This window comes from Spea bombifrons, chromosome 10 (assembly GCF_027358695.1).
Source record: "Spea bombifrons isolate aSpeBom1 chromosome 10, aSpeBom1.2.pri, whole genome shotgun sequence".
NCBI lineage: Eukaryota > Metazoa > Chordata > Amphibia > Anura > Pelobatidae > Spea > Spea bombifrons.
In genome coordinates, this window is record NC_071096.1 from 39,102,542 (window position 1) to 39,123,038 (window position 20,497).

General features: G+C 52.3%; 3 protein-coding genes across 3 annotated transcripts; 2 read left to right on the plus strand and 1 right to left on the minus strand.

The window, feature by feature from the left end:
• Positions 1-615: 615 nt before the first annotated feature.
• On the minus strand, positions 616-4,008 carry LOC128467460 (fibulin-7-like). Its single transcript, XM_053449110.1, has 8 exons — positions 3,877-4,008; positions 3,697-3,775; positions 3,118-3,268; positions 2,795-2,965; positions 2,415-2,534; positions 1,592-1,732; positions 1,377-1,515; positions 616-1,290 (listed from the first exon to the last, which is right to left on the minus strand). Exons 1-8 carry the CDS (start codon positions 3,894-3,896, stop codon positions 930-932), a joined length of 1,182 nt encoding a protein of 393 aa, XP_053305085.1. The 5' UTR covers positions 3,897-4,008; the 3' UTR covers positions 616-929.
• Positions 4,009-5,281: 1,273 nt separating this feature from the next.
• AARS1 (alanyl-tRNA synthetase 1) lies at positions 5,282-12,489 on the plus strand. Its single transcript, XM_053449274.1, has 21 exons — positions 5,282-5,356; positions 5,708-5,865; positions 6,264-6,452; positions 6,537-6,682; positions 6,846-7,037; positions 7,149-7,293; positions 7,525-7,670; positions 7,749-7,857; positions 8,054-8,204; positions 8,622-8,746; positions 9,130-9,274; positions 9,527-9,705; positions 9,799-9,912; positions 10,067-10,273; positions 10,354-10,538; positions 10,790-10,898; positions 11,001-11,114; positions 11,186-11,305; positions 11,432-11,518; positions 11,672-11,785; positions 11,916-12,489. The coding sequence occupies exons 2-21, from the start codon at positions 5,722-5,724 to the stop codon at positions 12,093-12,095; spliced, it is 2,901 nt and encodes a 966-aa protein (XP_053305249.1). The 5' UTR covers positions 5,282-5,356; positions 5,708-5,721; the 3' UTR covers positions 12,096-12,489.
• A 5,416-nt stretch (positions 12,490-17,905) lies between these two features.
• On the plus strand, positions 17,906-19,419 carry EXOSC6 (exosome component 6). The gene is made up of 2 exons (XM_053448737.1): positions 17,906-18,505; positions 19,053-19,419. The coding sequence occupies exons 1-2, from the start codon at positions 17,912-17,914 to the stop codon at positions 19,212-19,214; spliced, it is 756 nt and encodes a 251-aa protein (XP_053304712.1). The 5' UTR covers positions 17,906-17,911; the 3' UTR covers positions 19,215-19,419.
• The last annotated feature ends 1,078 nt before the right edge of the window (positions 19,420-20,497 follow it).

Sequence of the window (20,497 nt, forward strand, 5' to 3'; positions counted from 1 at the left end):
CAGGACTAGGGACTATGCGGCGGGGCAGAGCTTACCGTTTATCTGGCGGGGGTCTGTGATGAGATGATGGTGGTCTTTAGGCAGTTATGTTTTGGGGTATGTTCTAAGTCGGTCTCTGTAAATGGCGGCTTGTGTCGGGTTAATCTGAGGTCTGTTTTTTCTGGAAAGGAGACGCATGCAGCTCCTGGCTCCGCATCCCGTGGACCCGACAACAAATTGCCCTCTCCCTGTTCATCCAACAAGCCCATCTTTGTGTGGGTCTCGGAGCCTGGCTGCACACTGTGATCTCCAACGCAGCCAGCCGCCGGCGACTCAGTAACCCTTCCTGGACTTGGGGCTAGCAGCGCATGCACAGAAGTCATAGCCGCGCAGTATTCAGTTTTCCCAGCAACTATTATTACTCAGCGGTCCGTGCAGAGCCAGACCACAAGGCTTGATGAGCCGTGCAAACAAGAGAAAGGTGGGAGGGTCACCGCGAGCTTCTGTCCAGAAGCCCAGCGAGCGGACGGGTTGAAGCTGCTGCGGCTCCTCTTTATGCGCCGGAGGTTTTGGCTGCGGCATCAGCGGATCACCCAGCTTTATCATTGGCTCTCAGCCCCCCGCCCGGCCAGCGGGTACTCGTTACCTTCATGATTTGCTGCAGCAGAGATTCCTGTAAACATCGTACAGGTCGGCCCCAGGCCGGCCCCAGCGTCTGTACAGAGTAAACATGTTTATTTACCAGGCTGCCAGCCGTTTATTCAAAGCAGAACAAATAAGCACAGAAATGCGACGCCGAGACGCATTCCTTCACTGCGGTTCTACGGATTCAGCCAAATCGCTTACCGGGCCCCCCGAACGCCTTAACCTACCCGGGGCACGAGTACAAAGCCCAGCTGGAACTGGGGGCACTCGGACCTTCGGCCCCCCGCGGGCCGTGCCCGCTTCGCTCAGAACGGGTATTGGGATACGAAGATGGTGAGAGAAAAGACGTGTCTGCCCAGCACTCCGTGGGGGGACATCTCTGCCATTTCCACGTCCAGCTGCAGCTCTGCGGGGCCAGTGAGCGAGCGCTCCAGGACCAGCTCCCCGCGGTGGCCGCCGGCTGGCCGCACCAGTAATCCCCGCTGACTTCTGCCCCTGACGATGGAGAAGCGCTGGCTGCTGCCCGACGACTTCTGGGCGCTCATGGTGAACAAGACCCTCGGGACGGGAAGCTGCGACTGCAACGCGAGGTAGTGGAAGGAGATGGAATGGGGGGCGTCCGTGCAGCTGCTGCTCCCCATGGGACACGGGGTCCGCTCGCACTTTCTGCATGGAGAGACGAGAGGAAACGGTAACGGCGCGAGGGGCCGAGCGGTAGCCGTCTCGGGAAACACGCACGGGGCGGCACTCACCGGGCCGACGTCTTGATGTAGCTTGTGTTCTGCCTGGGTCTGGGGCACTCCGGGTCGACACAAACAAACCCCCCAAACAGGTTAACGCATTTCTCCGGCCCGGCGCAAGGAGGCTGCTCTGCCAGACACTCGTCTATGTCTGCAAAAGAGTGCGGTGGCGTGACTGCGGGGACCGCCGGGGGCTTCAGAGCGCGGCGTGCGGGCCGGAGACTCACCTTTACAGCTATTCTGCTCCGGCTCCGGGACATAGCCCTGCGGACACACGCATCGGAACGAGCCCGGGGTATTCACACACTCATGGACGCAGATTCTGGAACCGGCCCGGCGGCTCTGGAACAGACTGCATTCATCCACGTCTGGGGGACAGAACCAGGGGGGTTACGGGGGGGACAGAGTGAGGGGGTTACGGGGGGACAGGGCGAGAGGGGGATACGGGGGGGCAGAGTGAGAGGGGGATACGGGGGGGACAGAGTGAGGGGGATACGGGGGGGACAGAGCGAGAGGGGGATACGGGGGGGCAGAGTGAGAGGGGGATACGGGGGGGACAGAGCGAGAGGGGGATACGGGGGGGACAGAGCGAGAGGGGGATACGGGGGGGACAGAGCGAGAGGGGGATACGGGGGGGACAGAGCGAGAGGGGGATACGGGGGGGGACAGAGCGAGAGGGGGATACGGGGGGGGACAGAGCGAGAGGGGGATACGGGGGGGGGCAGAGCGAGAGGGGGATACGGGGGGGGGACAGAGCGAGAGGGGGATACGGGAGGGACAGAGAGAGGGGGTTACGCGGGGACAGAGCGAGAGGGGGATGCGGGGGGGACAGAGTGAGAGGGGGTTACGGGGGGGGTTACGGAGGGGGGTTACGGGGGGCAGAACGAGGGGGGTGACGAGGGGACAGAGGGAGGGTGGTTAGTAGGGGCAGACAGCGGCTGACGAGAACGTGTCTGATGTTAGCAGATGCTTTGCTCAGTAATGCGGTTTATATCATGTATTTGAATGCCGCGGAGCCTCACGCATCATGCGTTATGATGTCATTCTCACCCTGGCACAGGGCGCCGGGCTGGATCAGGTAGCCGGGATCACAGGTACAGCGCTGGCCACCGGGGAGCGAGGAGCATTTCGCTGGGCGAAGGGAAGAGCTGTTTGTTGCGGGAGACGGTTCTGCTGCCGCCGCCGCTGCTGGAAGAGAGAGACGTTCTCATCACACGCCGTGGCCCCGGGGCATTATTATAACGGCCCCCGTCACAGCCGTCCCGGTTTATCACTAAATGAGGAGACCCGCCGGCCGGCTCCATCCGTGTGCCGTCTAAAACTGAGATGCAATATAATGACATCAAACCTGGCGCTGATGTCATCACGGGCAGCGGGGCACGTAAATCGCATCACCTCACCAGAAGCGCGCTGCGGGGAGGACGGCGTACCTGCGCAGGCGGCCGGCTCCCCGCTCCACGTCCGGTTGGCCAGGCAGGTCCGTGTCTCGGAGCCCAGAAGCTGGAAGCCGGGGTCACACGCGACGTGGATCTCATGCCCAGCTTTTGTTTTGCCTCCCAGTATGCGCCCGTGACGGGGGGGCTTTACACGAGGACAGCTCTCTGCAATGAAATAACCACATTCCGGGGTAAGTAGATTACTGGCCCCAGTAACTATGACATCACGGGGGCAGAGACGATTCATTGTTAGTAACAGAAGCTCCGGCTGTATCTGGAGGGGCATCTACCTGCGCGGGGGGGCTGCCGCTCCCTACCTGCGGGGTCTCCTTTGGTCAGGAGGTCTCTCAGCCGAGTGAGTCTCCGGTTCAGGGTTTTCAGCCCCCGCTGGTTGGACGTTTCGTGCTCCGTGAGAAGTTTCTGAAGCTGCCGCAGGGTTTTCAGAGCCTCTCTCTGCTCCAAACAGCTCTGCGGATACAAACGCAACCTCACCCGAGTGCCACTCACCTCCTGCCACTTACTCCGAGCGCCACTCACCTCCTGCCCCTCACTACGAGCGCCACTCTTCTCCTGCCCCTCACTCCGAGTGCCACTCTTCTCCTGCCCCTCACTCTGAGTGCCACTCTTCTCCTGCCCCTCACTCTGAGTGCCACTCTTCTCCTGCCCCTCACCTGAGTGCCACTCACCTCCTGCCACTTACTCCGAGCGCCACTCACCTCCTGCCCCTCACTCCGCGTGCCACTCTTCTCCTGCCCCTCACTCTGAGTGCCACTCTTCTCCTGCCCCTCACTCCGAGTGCCACTCTTCTCCTGCCCCTCACCCCGAGTCCCACTCACCTCCTGCCCCTCACCCCGAGTCCCACTTACCTCCTACTCTTCACACCAAGTCTCACTCACCTCCTGACCCAAAGCGACATCCATCAGCTGAAGGGAGAGGCTCAGCAGGAGTAATGTCTGCAGCATTGTGAGAGCACCCCTGAAATAAAGCCCCCGGACGGTTAGTGTGTGTGCTTGTGTGAGTGAGTGTGAGTGAGTGAGTGTCTTTCCACTAAGAAAGTAAATAAAATCGGATCTCACCAATCCGCTCCGCGCGCCATGTGTCCCGAGCCAATCACACGCAGTCCCTGCAGCGCAGGCGGCCAGAGGCTGAGATGTCGCTTGGTGCGCGTCCTGATCTGATGTGACTACGATACCCGCTGCACCCGTCCCAACCTCCACGCGGGGGCCGATCCCTCCATACCCTCCCCGACCAGGCGAAGTCAGGGGAAGCAGCCACCCCAGGCGGGGCTACGGGCACCGCTCCCCCCCCTCCATACAGGAAAAAACCACCGCGCCCCCCATACAGGATAAAACCACCACTCACCCCCTCCATACCGGATAAAACCACCACTCACCCCCTCCATACCGGATAAAACCACCGCTCCCCCCCCCCCCATACAGGATAAAACCACCACTCACCCCCTCCATACCGGATAAAACCACCACTCACCCCCTCCATACCGGATAAAACCACCACTCACCCCCTCCATACCGGATAAAACCACCGCTCCCCCCCCCCATACAGGATAAAACCACCACTCACCCCCTCCATACCGGATAAAACCACTGCCCCCCCCCATACAGGAGAAAACCACCACTCACCCCCTCCATACTGGATAAAACCACCGCTCCCCCCCATACAGGAGAAAACCACCACTCAGTAATGTCTGTACCATAGTGAGAGCGCCCCTGAAAGCGAGTGCGTGTGCTTGTGTAAGTGTGAGTGAGTGTATGTGAGTGTGAGTGTTATAGCTCCACTAATGTCTCAAACCATGCAGCCTCTGCTTTCTGCGCAGCGCATGACCACAGCTCAACGCCACAGCCACAGCAGGTGATATGTATCGCTCCGTGACACACCATTAAAGCAGAGATATCACGCAGCGAGTCAGCCAGCGCCATGTGGGGTCATACAGTCCCTTTCCTCCTCTCTGGGGACACAGTGCCAGTCCGCGGGCAGGTACAGTGTTGCCCCCTGCAGCGCATGTCATGTATGACCTCGCAGAAGTTACCCCGTGACGCCTGCCACATACTACAGGGGGCAGCAAATCCCGCCATCTCCTTCTCTGGGGTCCCATTCTCTGACCCTCTTCCTCAGTGGGGCCACATTACCTGCCCCCTGTTCCCTACCGGGGCGACATCTGCTGCCCCTCTTTCTCAGGTGTCACATCTCCTGCCCCTTCCTACTCTTCTCAGGGGCCACATTCCCTGCCCCGCCCCTCCTCACTGGCTAGTCAGAAGCATGGACCGCGACCATCGCAAATCCCCTGGTAGGGGTCACATCACCACCCCCTAGTGGGGCCCCACCACGTGACCCGGCCTTGCTGTACTTGTCGTTGCATCAGCCGGCGTTTCCCACACTGCCTCCTCATTTCTGACTGACAACCGTACCGACCAACCAGACACTGGGACTTGGCCCCGCGGGCCAATCGCTCAGCCGGTGGGTGGGACATATTCCCATCTGCAGTTTGCGTTTAGCGCGTGTGTTACGGCAGAGACTCCGTTCAATTACGGCGGTGGGGTAGGTTTTTGGCAGGTGGCTGCGGTACTGGAGTCTGCAGGGTGTGTGAGGGGTCTGTTCTGTGTTAGATACCCTAGGTGGGGCATTAGGGCTGTCACTGCGTTATGGGGGTAATTCTTAGATACCCCGTGTGGGGGCATTAGTGTATTGGATACCATAGAGGAAAGGAGGGGTCGCTGTGGTGTAAGATACCCCGGCTAGTGCAGTAGGGGTCCCGTTGTGTTGGGTAAGATAGCCCTGGGGGTGGTAGGATCTCTGTAGTCTGGTAATATTATTATATAGCACCATCATATTCCACAGCGCTGTACAATTAACCCCGGGCCCACGCCTGCTCCTTTCTGCCCCCCAAAGGTCACGGAGTCACCATGAACACAGCGATGACGGCTCGCGAGGTCCGGCAGAAGTTCATCGACTTCTTTAAGGATAACGGCCACTCGTACGTCCACTCATCCGCCACCGTGCCGCTGGACGACCCCACACTGCTCTTCGCCAATGCGGGCATGAATCAGGTGAGTGCGCTGTACCCGGCGGCGGCGGCTGAGTGCCTGGCGCTGTACCCGGCGGCGGCGGCTGAGTGCCTGGCGCTGTACCCGGCGGCGGCGGCTGAGTGCCTGGCGCTGTACCCGGCGGCTGAGTGCCTGGCGCTTTACCCGGCGGCGGCGGCTGAGTGCCTGGCGCTTTACCTGGCGGCTGAGTGCCTGGCGCTTTACCCGACGACTGCGGCGGTTGAGTGCCTGGCACTTTACCCGGCGGCGGCTGAGTGCCTGGCGCTTTACCCGGCGGCGCCAGATAAGCGAGCGATAGGCTGTCGTGGTCAGCTCTGCTTACTCGGCGCAGGCATGCACCATGGTGGTTCCGGGGCTGCGTTATCAGGAAGTGAAATGGCCGCTCTCCTCTCTCTCCTCAGTTTAAGCCGATCTTCCTCAATACGATCGATCCGTCTCACCCCATGGCAAAGCTCACCCGCGCAGCAAACACGCAGAAGTGCATCCGCGCAGGAGGCAAACACAACGATCTCGACGACGTGGGCAAGGATGTCTACCATCACACCTTCTTCGAGATGCTTGGGTCCTGGTCCTTCGGAGATTACTTCAAGGTGAGGAGGGCTGGCAGTTGTGGCTGTTTGGGGGATTCTGCGCATGTTCGGCAGTTTAATGAGCCGAGGTTTGTTGTTGAGCAGGAGTTGGCGTGTAAGCTGGCGCTGGATCTACTCACCAAGGAGTTCGGCATTGACATCGAGCGACTGTATGTCACCTACTTCGGGGGAAACGAGGCGGCTGGACTGGATCCTGACTTGGAGTGTAAAGGGATTTGGCTGAGTCTGGGGTATGTGCCGGACGTGTGTGTGGTGTGTGTGTGTGCATTGCGTGTGTTGTGTCTGCGTGTTAATGTGATGCTCTTCCGCTATGTCTCTGACCCCCAGAAGGGCCCACGTTGGCCGGTTATAGTTGCCGGTCCCCCCCCGTCCACCCACAACGTTTTCTTTCAGGCTTCCAGAGAGCCGCATTCTACCAGGAAGCATGAAGGATAATTTCTGGGAGATGGGGGACACCGGCCCTTGTGGCCCCTGCAGCGAAATACACTTTGACCGCATCGGAGGCCGAGATGCTGCCCATCTGGTGAATATGGACGACCCCGACGTGCTGGAGATCTGGAACCTGGTGTTCATCCAGTATAACCGGTAAGGAGAGGCGGCCGAGCCCCGGCTTTACTGCTGCATCGCCCGTTACGTGATTATGGTCTCTGCCTGGACGGCGGCCGCCCCCTAACGTTTCTCCTCGTTGGCTTCTAGAGAATCTGACGGAAGCCTGAAACCTCTGCCTAAGAAGAGCATCGACACGGGGATGGGGCTGGAGAGGCTGGTGTCCGTCCTGCAGAACAAGATGTCCAACTACGACACGGACCTGTTCGTTCCGTACTTTGAAGCCATTCAGAAGGTAGCGTGTTGATGGTGTGTTTCAGGCAGGTTTGCTGGTGGGCAGCGAGCGTTTGCTGATGGGCAGCGAGCGTTTGCTGGTGGGGTGGAGGGAGGCCGGTTGGGAGGACCTTTGCTCCCCGTCGGGATTGCTGAACGATTGGCGGAGAGCCCAGGGTTTTAAGGTCATTCGTCTCGGGGAAGTGGAGGGCGCCTACTGCTGGTAAATCCCGTGCTTTGCCTCCTTAAACAGGGCACCGGCGCCCGGCCCTATTCTGGAAAGGTTGGCGCGGACGATGTAGATGGCATTGATATGGCGTACAGAGTGCTGGCAGACCATGCCCGGACCATCACCGTGGCGCTTGCTGACGGAGGGAGGCCAGACAACACGGGGCGAGGGTAAGAGCGGCTTGGCCGTACCTGCCACTCGCGGGGCCGTCGGGAGAGGTTGCCTGGCACTAATGGCTGCGTTTGTAGGTATGTGCTTCGGCGGATTCTTCGGCGGGCGGTGAGGTACGCGCACGAGAAACTCAACGCAGCCAAGGGCTTTTTCTCCACACTGGTCGATGTGGTGGTTGAGTCGCTGGTAAGTCGTCGTCACGCTGTATTGTATGTACACTCGTATGTTGTGAGTTTGGTGGCGTGTTTGTTGCAGCATCGAGCTCTTGGTTGCACCGTTTAGTCGGCCGGCATCTGTGTGTCCCGCGGGTTCTGGGATTTCGTACCATAAGGGTTGTTTGGGTTTGTAATGTTTGGCATTTATTGGGGTCTCTCCTGCGTAGGGGGATGCTTTCCCTGAGCTAAAGAAAGACCCCGATATGGTGAAGGATATTATCAACGACGAGGAGAATCAGTTCCTGAAAACCTTAAACAGGGGGCGCCGCATCCTCGACCGCAAGATCCACAGCCTGGGAGACAACAAGATCATTCCGGGTGAGGGAATGTGTTATAAGGGATCCTTCCGAGTGAGGGAAACAGATCACCAGATCTCATGGACTGGGGGGGGACGTGGTACCAGATCACATTGAGTGTGTGTGTTACCAGATCACATTGAGTGTGTGGGGGGGGGGGTGTGTGTTACCAGATCACATTGTGTGTGTGTGTGTGTGGAGGGGGTGTTACCAGATCACATTGTGTGTGTGTGTTACCAGATCACATTGTGTGTGTGTGTGTGTGGAGGGGGTGTTACCAGATCACATTGTGTGTGTGTGTTACCAGATCACATTGAGTGAGTGAGTGTGTGTGTGTGTGTGTGAGGGGGGGGGCGTGTCACCAGATCCCTTTGGCCCTGATGTCGTTGTAGGCATGGGTAGGAAGTGGTCCTCTTCACTGTGACGCTTCTCCCTGCAGGTGACACCGCGTGGCTGCTGTATGACACCTATGGGTTCCCGGTGGATCTGACCGGTCTCATTGCTGAAGAGCGGGGTCTTCGTGTCGATATGGACAGCTTTGAAGAGGAAAGAAAAGCGGCTCAGGTCGGAATCTCCTGTTCTCTGCAGATGTTTAATACCAGCAGGGGGTGAAAGTTATTGTCCCGGGGGGTTAATGATCAGGCTGCTAATAGGTGGAGACACAGCTTATCGTAACGCATTCTGATTATGACTGCCTCCTCCTGGTGCGTTTTCGTGCGGCTGCTGTTACCCCACCCCAGCCCTTCTGTCCCATCCGGACAGGAGATTGAGCAGCTGATTAGGCAGTAAATGTCCCACCCTAGAGTGCTGCCGGGGAGATAAGCCTCGTCAGAGTGTTAGATGGAGCATCTTTGTTTCTCTTTTCTGGGTTATGGGTTCGTTTCCCCCGCTTTCCTCCTATCGCGTCCGTAGCTTCACGTCCCGCTCGCTTTCTCTCCGCTCCGCAGCTGAAGTCTCAGGGGAAGGGCTCTGGAGACGAGGACCTTCTAATGCTCGACATCTATGCGATCGAGGAGCTGCGCGCTCGAGGTTTAGAGCCAACGGATGACTCTGCAAAGTACCGGTACACGTCCAACACGGATGGAGTTTATGGTGAGAACGCGTGATGCATGTATGTTACATCCTACTTATTCCTCCTGATATCCCCAGGCCATGAGGGGCAGAAACCCCGATCATTCTACATGCTGAGGGGTTGAGGGGTGACTCCGGGCGCTAGGAGGGTCCCTGTAAAGATCTATTTTGGGGGCTTCATGCAGTTTGGATGAGTCTTTGGAGTAGTCTTTCCTCTGGCGGATACTGGGTGAGGTTGGGCTGATGCACAGACATCGTTTTATTTTCTTGTAGGATTTGAACGTTTGGTGGCAACGGTGAAAGCGATACGCAGGGAGAAGACCTTCGTGGAGGAAGCCACCACGGGGCAGGAGTGCGGGCTGGTGCTGGACAAGACCTGCTTTTATGCGGAGCAAGGCGGGCAGACGTACGACGAGGGATACATGGTCCGAGAAGATGACGGCAACGAGGATGTGAGTCTCCCCTTGAGTCTAGAACGTGTTCCGTTTCCTGGCAGTCTCTCCCTGAACCTATTCTTTACCCCAAATGCGTCTTAAACGTTACAGAAATCCGAGTTCACGGTGAGAAACACGCAGGTCCGCGGAGGATACGTGCTACACGTCGGCACCCTGTACGGCAGCCTGACAGTTGGAGACAAAGTGCATCTGTATGTGGATGAGGTGAGCATCGAGGGCTTCAAATGACGAGACCACCCGGGATCTGATGTATTTACACTGCGGGGAGGACGAGGCTGATGGAAGCGTCTCCTCGCGGTGGGTTTTGCAGAAGTCTGCACGTTTTGTTAACGCTGACAGCCCTCTGTCCTTCTTCTAGTCGAGGCGCCGTCCTGTGATGAGCAATCACACAGCCACCCACATTCTGAACTTCGCTCTGCGCTCCGTCCTCGGGGAGGCCGATCAGAGGGGCTCCTTAGTTGCCCCCGACAGACTAAGATTTGACTTCACAGCTAAGGGTGCGATGAGCACCCAGGAGATCCGCAAAACGGAGGAGATAGCAAACCAGTTAATTCAGGAGAACAAGGTGAGCACACGGCCCTTTCCGGCCCTGGCCTGCGAGCCCAACTACCCTTTGCGGTCACTGATCTGTGTGTTCGCGTGCAGGTTGTGTACGCCTTGGATTGCCCGCTTGCCGAGGCCAAAGCTATCCAGGGCCTGCGTGCCGTGTTTGACGAGACGTATCCTGACCCTGTACGCGTCGTGTCGGTGGGAATCCCTGTGGAGACTCTGATTGCCGACCCTTCTGGTCCTGCCGGTTCTGTGACATCGGTGGAGTTCTGCGGAGGAACGTGAGTGACGGCCCTGAGCCCCCGATAGATAGATAGATATAGATATAGAGATAGATAGATAGATAGATATAGATATATAGATAGATAGAGATAGATAGATAGATAGATATAGATACATATATAGATACATATATATATATATATATATATATATATATATATATATATATACACACACTCCTATACCGAGCGTAGCGAGCCTGTACCTCTCGGCTGCCGCTTTAACCATTTGTGGCGCTGTCGCTCTCCAGACACCTGCAGAATTCCGGCCACGCCGGTACGTTTGTCATCGTCACAGAAGAGGCCATTGCCAAAGGGATCCGTAGGATTGTGGCTGTCACCGGGGCCGAGGCGGTAAAGGTGAGTATTTCGTGAGCGTGTCGGTAAGACGCACACGCTACAGGAGCCCCGCTGCGATCGCTCTGGGAATGGCTACCCGCTAACCCCGATCCTGTATCGCAGGCTGTGCGCAAACAGGAGGCTCTGAAGGCTGCGCTCTCCGCGTTGGAGGGCAAAGTGAAGCAGCAGACTTCCCCCAACAAGGACGTGCAGAAAGAAATAGCAGATCTCAGCGAGGTACGGGCGCGGGGGGATGTACCGGTGATGGGCCGGTGTGTGCTCTGATTAACGGGGGCTTCTTCTTTCAGACTCTGGCCACAGCCGTCATCTCTCAGTGGCAAAAGGATGAGCTCAGAGAGCAGCTAAAAACCTTGAAGAAAGCCATGGACGATCTGGACCGTGCCAGCAAAGCCGACATTCAGAAACGGGTAAGTGATATCACGGAGTTTTCTGGATATATATACAGGGTTTACGCTGCGGCTTTTGTATTTATTACACATACGCAGTAAATTCACAGACCTAATAATAATATTTTTTGTGTTTGATTTTGTCAGGTTTTGGAAAAGACTAAACAGCTGATTGAAAACAACCCCAACCAGCCTCTGCTTGTTCTAGAGATGGAGAGTGGAGCTTCTGCCAAGGTACTGCGCAGACCTGAACCACTGCGGGCTGCTTGATTGGAAGGGTCACCCCGAGCGTGGCCGCAGCACCAGTCTCCAGAGCTGCCTCGCAGCACTTTGCATGTCGAGTTTCATCTGCAAGACGTCTTGTGATCGATCGCTCTTTTTTAACAGGCTCTGAACGAATCCCTGAAACTCCTGAAGTCTCAGTCGCCAAACACTGCAGCTATTATCTTTACTGTAGATAACGATGCCGGGAAGATTACGTGTTTGTGTCAGGTGCCTCAGGTAATAGGCTCATCTCTTTGAATTCTCATCTCTTTTCCGGGTTCTACTATAAGGCATTTATTAGACTTATGGGCTTGCCAAGCAGCGAGCTTTCTGGGGCTTCTTTAACGTGCGTTGTGTCGATTTGCAGGAAGCGGCAGATAAGGGTCTAAAGGCCAGCGAATGGGTGCAGCAGGTATGTGAATTGATGGATGGAAAAGGAGGAGGGAAGGACACGTCTGCGCAGGCCACGGGAAAGAATGTAGGCTGTCTCTCCGAGGTGCTGAGGCTGGCTGAAGACTTTGCTAAACTTAAACTGTCGAAGAACTGAATGTCAGATACTCATCTCCACATCAACCCCACTCACCACCTCCAGTAATATACAGCAGGGGTTCCGTCCAGCAGTGAAGGGGTTGATTCCGTGGATCTCTTGTTTCACGCATGGTAGTCAAATGCTGCTTTGGCAGACCAGTTTCTTCCAATAAATGGAGTGGGACTACTTCCACTGGTTTACACCAGATTACACGCGTCTCTAGAAATGTGACGGATACATTGAGCCGAATCCATCCCTGCTATTGGGACATTGCAAAAGCCCCATCCCCGCTCGGACACGGCTCCCTCTGTTAAAATCTGTACCGCCGTCGCTGTTCGGGCTCCATGCTAACATTCTAAGTATTGTATGTTGTAGAAAATCATTCATGTAAAATAAAAATCATGCAACGTCACGGTGTCTTCTGTGTTACTGAGTGCATGTTCACGTGGGACTCCTTAATAAAGAGGTACTCTGAGAATCTGAGTAACAGCAGGGGCAATCCTGAGCTTAACTCTGCCACCTCTGCATCCAGCCGCAGGAAACCTCGCTAGACAAGTCACCCTTCTCAGTGGCAGGTAATATGGGCAGGGCTCTCCACCAAATGTATGGGTTTGTCTGTCTGTCAATTCTAGTCTTGTCAGACCCCTTGTATACATGCATTGTAAGAAACGCTGCGTATGGTGTTTGCGCTATATAAATGCAAGATGATGATAATATAAACCGACATCTGGACCCTTCATGTCACCTGCAGTGGCGTTTATTGTATTAGATGCACATGCATTTCATTAACCAGCGGCTCGGTGGAATGATCATCCATCCCCACCAGGGGGCAGCAATGAACATAGGAATACATATATGTTCATTGGAGTCTGATTTACCCCATGATGTTGTTTCCATAATCTGTATGCTGCATGAAGAACACACTCGCTATTTCGTTTACCAGCAGATTCTCTCGGTGCAATTATCATCCATCCCCACCAGAGGGCAGCAAGGCCCAAATATATCATATATAATTGTATGTCATGAAAATGCTGACCCCTGCTGGTCACTGGTGTGCATGACAGTTCCATTAACAATATTAAATTGGAATTTGTTATACTTTGGCGCCGTCGTGTGGACATACTATGTAATTACATGTCAGGTTAAATGGTGCGAAGTTAGGATTTGTTATCTTTTGGCATCATCATGGGGACTGAGCGTGAGTAAAAAACATATCAGATATAATATTACACCATATACTGCATGACAACCTATGAATACATATATATTTAATGGAGTCTGATATACCCCATGACGTCATTGTTTCCATAATCTGTATGCTGCATGAAGAACACACTCACTATTTATATAATTAACCAGCAGCTTCTCTCGGTGCAATGATCATCCATCCCCACCAGAGGGCAGAAAGGCCCAATTATATCATATATAATTGTATGTCATGAAAATGCTGACCCCTGCTGGTCACTGATGTGCATGACAGTTCCATTAACAATATTAAATTGGAATTTGTTATACTTTGGCGCCGTCGTGTGGACATACTATGTAATTACATGTTAGGTTACATGGTGTGAAGTTGCGATTTGTTATCCTTTGGCATCATCATGTGAATTGAGCATGAGTGAAGTACATGTCATATATAATATTACACCATATACTGCATGACAACCTATGAATACATATATGTTCAATGGAGTCTGATATACCCCGTGCCATCATTCTTTCTATAATCTGTATGCTGCATGAAGAACACATTCACTATTTCATTTACCAGAAGCTTCTCTCGGTGCAATGATCATCCATCCCCACCAGAGGGCAGCAAGGCCCAAATATATCATATATAATTGTACGTCATGAAAATGCTGACCCCTGCTGGTCACTGGTGCGCATGACAGTTCCATTAAAAATATTAAGTTGTAATTTGTTATACTTTGGCGCCGTCATGTGGACATACTATGTAATTATATGTCACCTTAAATGGTGCGAAGTTGGGATTTGTTATCCTTTGGGATAATCATGTGAACTGAGCGTGAGTGAAGTACATGTCAGATATAATATTACACCATATACTGCATGATATCCTATGAATACATATATGTTTAATGGAGTCTGATTTACCCTGTGCCATCATTGCTTCTATAATCTGTATGCTGCATGAAGAACACACTCGCTATTTCATTTACCGGAGAAAAGTATAGTTAAAATGATACCATTTATTGGCTAACTGAGAGTTTAATTGCGAGATTTCGAGACCAAGTTGTTAGATTCATTAGCTTCATTAATGCCTGAGGAAGAGACCTAACAACTTGGTCTCGAAAGCTCGCAATTAAACTCTCAGTTAGCCAATAAATTGTATCATTTTAACTATACTTTTCTCCGGTAAATGAAATAGTGAGTGTGTTCTTCATGCAGCATACAGATTATAGAAACAATGATGGCACGGGGTAAATCAGACTCCATTAAACATATTTGTATTCATAGGATGTCATGCAGTATATGGTGTAATATTATATCTGACATGTACTTTACTCACGCTCAATTCCCATGATGATGCCAAAGGATAACAAATCCTAACTTCACACCATTTAACCTGACATGTAATTACATAGTATGTCCACACGACGGCGCCAAAGTATAACAAATTCCAATTTAATATTGTTAATAGAACCGTCATGCACACCAGTGACCAGCAGGGGTCCTAACTTCGCACCATTTAACCTGACATGTAATTACATACTATGTCCACACAACGGCGCCAAAGTATAACAAATTCCAATTTAATATTGTTAATGGAACTGTCATGCACACCAGTGACCAGCAGGGGTCCTAACTTCGCACCATTTAAGCTGACATATAATTACATAGTATGTCCACAGGACGGCGCCAAAGTATAACAAATTCCAACTTAATATTTTTAATGGAACTGTCATGTGCACCAGTGACCAGCAGGGGTCAGCATTTTCATGACATACAATTATATATGATATATTTGGGCCTTGCTGCCCTCTGGTGGGGATGGATGATTATTGCACCGAGAGAAGCTTCTGGTAAATTAAATAATAAAAAGGTTTTGTACCGTGTTAGCCGTTGAGAAAACGGGAGAAATGTATAGTTAAAATGATACAATTTATTGGCTAACTGAGAGTTTAATTGGGAGCTTTCTAGACCAAGTTGTTAGGTCTCTTCCTCAGGCATTACTGAAGCTAACACAGATTCATTAGCTTCATTAATGCCTGAGGAAGAGACCTGTGTTAGCTTCATTAATGCCTGAGGATTTGTTATCCTTTGGCATCATCATGTGAACTGAGCGTGAGTAAAGTACATGTCAGATATAATATTACACCATATACTGCATGACAACCTATGAATACATATGTGTTTAATGGAGTCTGATTTGCCCAGTGCCATCATTGTTTCTATAATCTGTATGCTGCATGAAGAACACACTCACTATTTAATTTACCAGAAGCTTCTCTCGGTGCAATAATCATTCATCCCCACCAGAGGGCAGCAAGGCCCAAATATATCATATATAATTGTATGTCATGAAAATGCTGACCCCTGCTGGTCACTGGTGCACATGACAGTTCCATTAAAAATATGAAGTTGGAATTTGTTATACTTTGGCGACGTCCTGTGGACATACTATGTAATTACATGTCAGCTTAAATGGTGCGAAGTTAGGACCCCTGCTGGTCACTGGTGTGCATGACGGTTCCATTAACAATGTTAAATTGGAATTTGTTATACTTTGGCGCCGTCGTGTGGACATACTATGTAATTACATTTCAGGTTAAATGGTGTGAAGTTAGGATTTGTTATCCTTTGGCATCATCATGTACTGTATTACACCATATACTGCATGACAACCTATGAATACATATATGTTTAATGGAGTCTGATCTACCCCGTGCCATCATTGTTTCTATAATCTGTATGCTGCATGAAGAACACACTCACTATTTCATTTCCCATTAGCTTCTCTCGGTGCAATAATCATCCATCCCCACCAGAGGGCAGCAAGGCCCAAATATATCATATACTTTTATGTCATGAAAATGCTGACCCCTGCTGGTCACTGATGCGCATGACAGTTCCATTAAAAATATTAAGTTGGAATTTGTTATACTTTGGCGCCGTCCTGTGGACGTACTATGTAATTACATGTCAGTTTAAATGGTGCGAAGTTAGGATTTGTTATCCTTTGGGATCATCATGTGAACTGAGCGTGAGTGAAGTACATGTCAGATATAATATTTCACCATATACTGCATGACAACCTATGAATACATATATCTTTAATGGAGTCTGATCTACCCCGTGCCATCATTGTTTCTATAATCTGTATGCTGCATGAAGAACACACTCACTATTTCATTTCCCATTAGCTTCTCTCGGTGCAATGATCATCCATCCCCACCAGAGGGCAGCAAGGCCCAAATATATCATATACTTTTATGTCATGAAAATGCTGACCCCTGCTGGTCACTGATGCGCATGACAGTTCCATTAAAAATATTAAGTTGGAATTTGTTATACTTTGGCGCTGTCCTGTGGACATACTATGTAATTACATGTCAGCTTAAATGGTGCGAAGTTAGGACCCCTGCTGGTCACTGGTGTGCATGATGGTTCCATTAACAATATTAAATTGGAATTTGTTATACTTTGGCGCCGTCTTGTGGACATACTATGTAATTACATGTCAGGTTAAATGGTGTGAAGTTGGGATTTGTTATCTTTTGGCATCATCATGCGGACTGAGTGTGAGTGAAGTATATGTCAGATATAATATTACACCATATGCTGCATGATAACCTACCGAATACATATATATTTAATGGAGTCTGATTAACCCCGTGACGCCATTGTTTCCATAATTTGTATGCTGCATGAAGAACACATGAACTATTTATTTAATTTACCAGCAGCTTCTCTCGGTGCAATAATTATCCATCCCCACCAGAGGGCAGCAAGGCCCAAATATATCTTATATAACTGTATGCCATGGTGCGCATGGCGGGTCCATTAACAATATTAAGTTGTAATTTGTTATACTTTGGCGCCGTTGTGTGGACATAATAGGTAATTACATGTCAGGTTACATGGTGTGAAGTTGGGATTTGTTATCCTTTGGCAGTATGATGTGGACTGAGCGTGAGTGAAGTACATGTCAGATATAATATTACACCATATACTGCATGACAACCTATGAATACATATATTTAATGGAGTCTGATTTACCCAGTGACATCATTGTTTTCATATTCAGTATGCTGCATGAACACACTTAATGTTTATTTTATTTACCAGCAGCTTCTTTCGGTGCAACAATCATCTATCCCCAAATATATAAATCATATATAATTGTATGTCATGAAAACCCCTACTGGTCACTTGTGCGCATGACACTTCCATTATTATGCGCAATGAATATATCTGGCCACCAGAGGGAAGCAACGCCCACTTATACAATACATAATCATCTCAATGGTTTCTTCTGGCCACTCTCTTTACTGCCTCTCGATGGTTTTCCCCGGCCGCTCTATTCTTTAGATTACGCTAGTCTTGATGGTTTTAGTTGGCCACTCTATCCGAATACTTTACTCTCTCGGTGGTATCACAGAGCCTTTCTATCCCCTAGAACCTGCTAGTCTTGATGGTTTCTGCTGACCGCTCTGTCCCAATTATTCAAATTGTCTTGATTGTTTTAGTGGGCCGTTCTACCCCATGGCTTCCACAAGTCTCGCTCTACCTAACGTCTCTATAGTTTTCTCTCTCTAGAGTGTCTCCGTATCATTCCTGCCAGTCTCGGTGTTTTTTCCGGTCACATCGACATGCCGGGTGATAGTCGCCGGGTCCAGGGCCCCGGGGAATCGCAGTCTCCCCTGGTGTTCGCCCTCCCAGCACCAGCCGTTGGCCGAACAGGTAGAGGCCCCGCAGAACCTCGGCCGGTGTTCGCTCGGGCTGGCCTGCTCAGCCAGGCTTCGGGCTCGGGGTATGTAGAGGCCGGGGGCACCAAAGTGTTATGTGCCGTGTGGGGGCCCTTGAGTGCCAGCGGGGAGGGCCGCGTACAGTGCGAGCTGCGCTGGGCCCCGTTCTCGCGCTGTGGCCCCCATGGCCCCGGGCCCTGCCCTCGCCAGGCTGGACTGTTGCTTGCTGAGAGTGTGCGGGCGGCTGTGCGGCTTTCCCAGCGGGCCGGCCTGGCTCTGTGGGCTCTGGTGTTGGAAGACCGAGGCTCCGCGTTACCGGCTGCTCTCTCTGCCGCCTCCTTGGCCCTGGCCGACGCCGGCATCCCGCTGTATGACTTGGCGGTTGGCAGTGGCCTGAGCCGCAGCTCCGAGGGTGAACTGCTGCTGGACCCCCAGGAGGACGAGGAGGAGTTCGGGAAGGGCAGCATGTGCCTTGGCCTTCTACCGGCTCTCAACCAGGTGGGACATTCCGATATACAGCACCCTGACTGTCACGTTTTTCATAATGACGATCTACTGCACCCCGACTGTCACGTATTGCCGGAGACCGGCACGCAGCACCCCGACTGTCACGTAGTGCCAGAGACCGGCACGCAGCACCCCGACTGTCACGTAGTGCCGGAGACCGGCACGCAGCACCCCGACTGTCACGTAGTGCCGGAGACCGACACGCAGCACCACCGACTGTCACGTAGTGCCAGAGACCGGCACGCAGCACCCCGACTGTCACGTAGTGCCGGAGACCGACACGCAGCACCACCGACTGTCACGTAGTGCCGGAGACCGGCACGCAGCACCCCGACTGTCACGTAGTGCCGGAGACCGACACGCAGCACCACCGACTGTCACGTAGTGCCGGAGACCGGCACGCAGCACCCCGACTGTCACGTAGTGCCGGAGACCGACACGCAGCACCACCGACTATCACGTTGTTACAGTAGTAAATAATGAGGAACGCTGTGTACGTGGTCCGTGCCACTCAATTTGTGTTCTGTGCCTCCTGCAGGTCTCGGGACTCCTGTGCAGCGGAGAGTGGGAAGGAGACAGTTCTGTCGAAGCCATCAAGCTCGGTATGGAGGGCTGCCAGAGACTTTACCCAGTGCTACAGCAGAGCCTGATCAAGGCCACCAAAAGGAAAGTGCCAGCACCGCAGCCGGAATCCGGATAAGATCTGCAGGGCGAGCCGTGATTCTGGAAGCACCAGCTGTGGTTGGGGTTATCACCGTGCCAGCCTGTGCAAGGGGACCACAGGTGGCACCTTGGACATGAGCTGCGGGAGGAATCCCAGAGGGACAGAAGTGCGTAAAGTGTCTCGGACGCATGCCGCGCTCATACTTTGTAACATGAAATACAGAATGCTCTGTGAAAAGTTACTGATTAGTTTTCTTGGTATTGGTGGATGAATGGGGTCTGCACCTGGCAGCCTGCTGCATGTCTGCTACATGGGCGAAAGATACAAGCTGCTTGTGATGTTTCTTTGGTGCAAATATGTGTAAGGAATGGTAACAAATGACTTGGTGTGGGATCCACAGACATACAAAGGGGTCAGTTCTGTCCTGTACACGGAAAGGTCACAGAAGCGTCACCTGTAGGGAGGGACCCCGTCTTTTGGCGTCTGTGCTGCTGCATGATGCGTGTTTCCGGTCGCTTTCCCTTTACACATTTGAATGAAGGGGTTTGCGTGTAAGCTGTGTATAGCGAAGCACGGGGTGGGGTACTTATGCCTACAGGGTAAGGCCCTATGATACATGTCAAACATAACCAGGAGTGTATTGCAACATCTCCTGTTTTAAGCCGGTGCACATTTTGGGGTAAAGGAAGGGGAGACTGGGGTAAAATAAGCCCTGGAAGATAATGCACCCCTTCATTTAAGGAGGGTTCTCAGTGATGTAATAGACCCAGGTGCGTTATACGTGCCCTGTGTAATAACCACGAAACCTGCCCGGTGACTCCTCCCCAGTCCCACGTGACCCAATCATTCTGTCGCTTCCCCATGTGACCCAGTGACTCCGCCCAGCACTGGACACTCAGCAGTAGTAGCAGACAGGTACCATCAAGCTCTACCTGTGTTTGATCACATGACTCGTAATCACATGGTCCTGCAATGTCAGCAAAGCTGCTCTTTTACAGAGGTCTGACTTCTGGTGAGTGTCAGGTTATATAGTATTTAATATATGTGATGGTGGGCAGGGCTGTATTTATTAGGTGTGATTTTGGGCAGGGCTGTATTTATTAGGTGTGATGGTGGGCAGGGCTGTGTAGGATACCCTTTCACGGCATGTCCCCCTTTATGGGTCATTCACAGAACACAGACGGCAACAAGTAAAGCTTTTCTTTATTCCTTCAAACAGAGCCGTGCCAGACAGGCCGGTGATAATAATCCATCAAAGTGCACAGATAATACTGATAATCCCACTACAACAGGGGCCAAGAAAAGAAGACGTTATACTC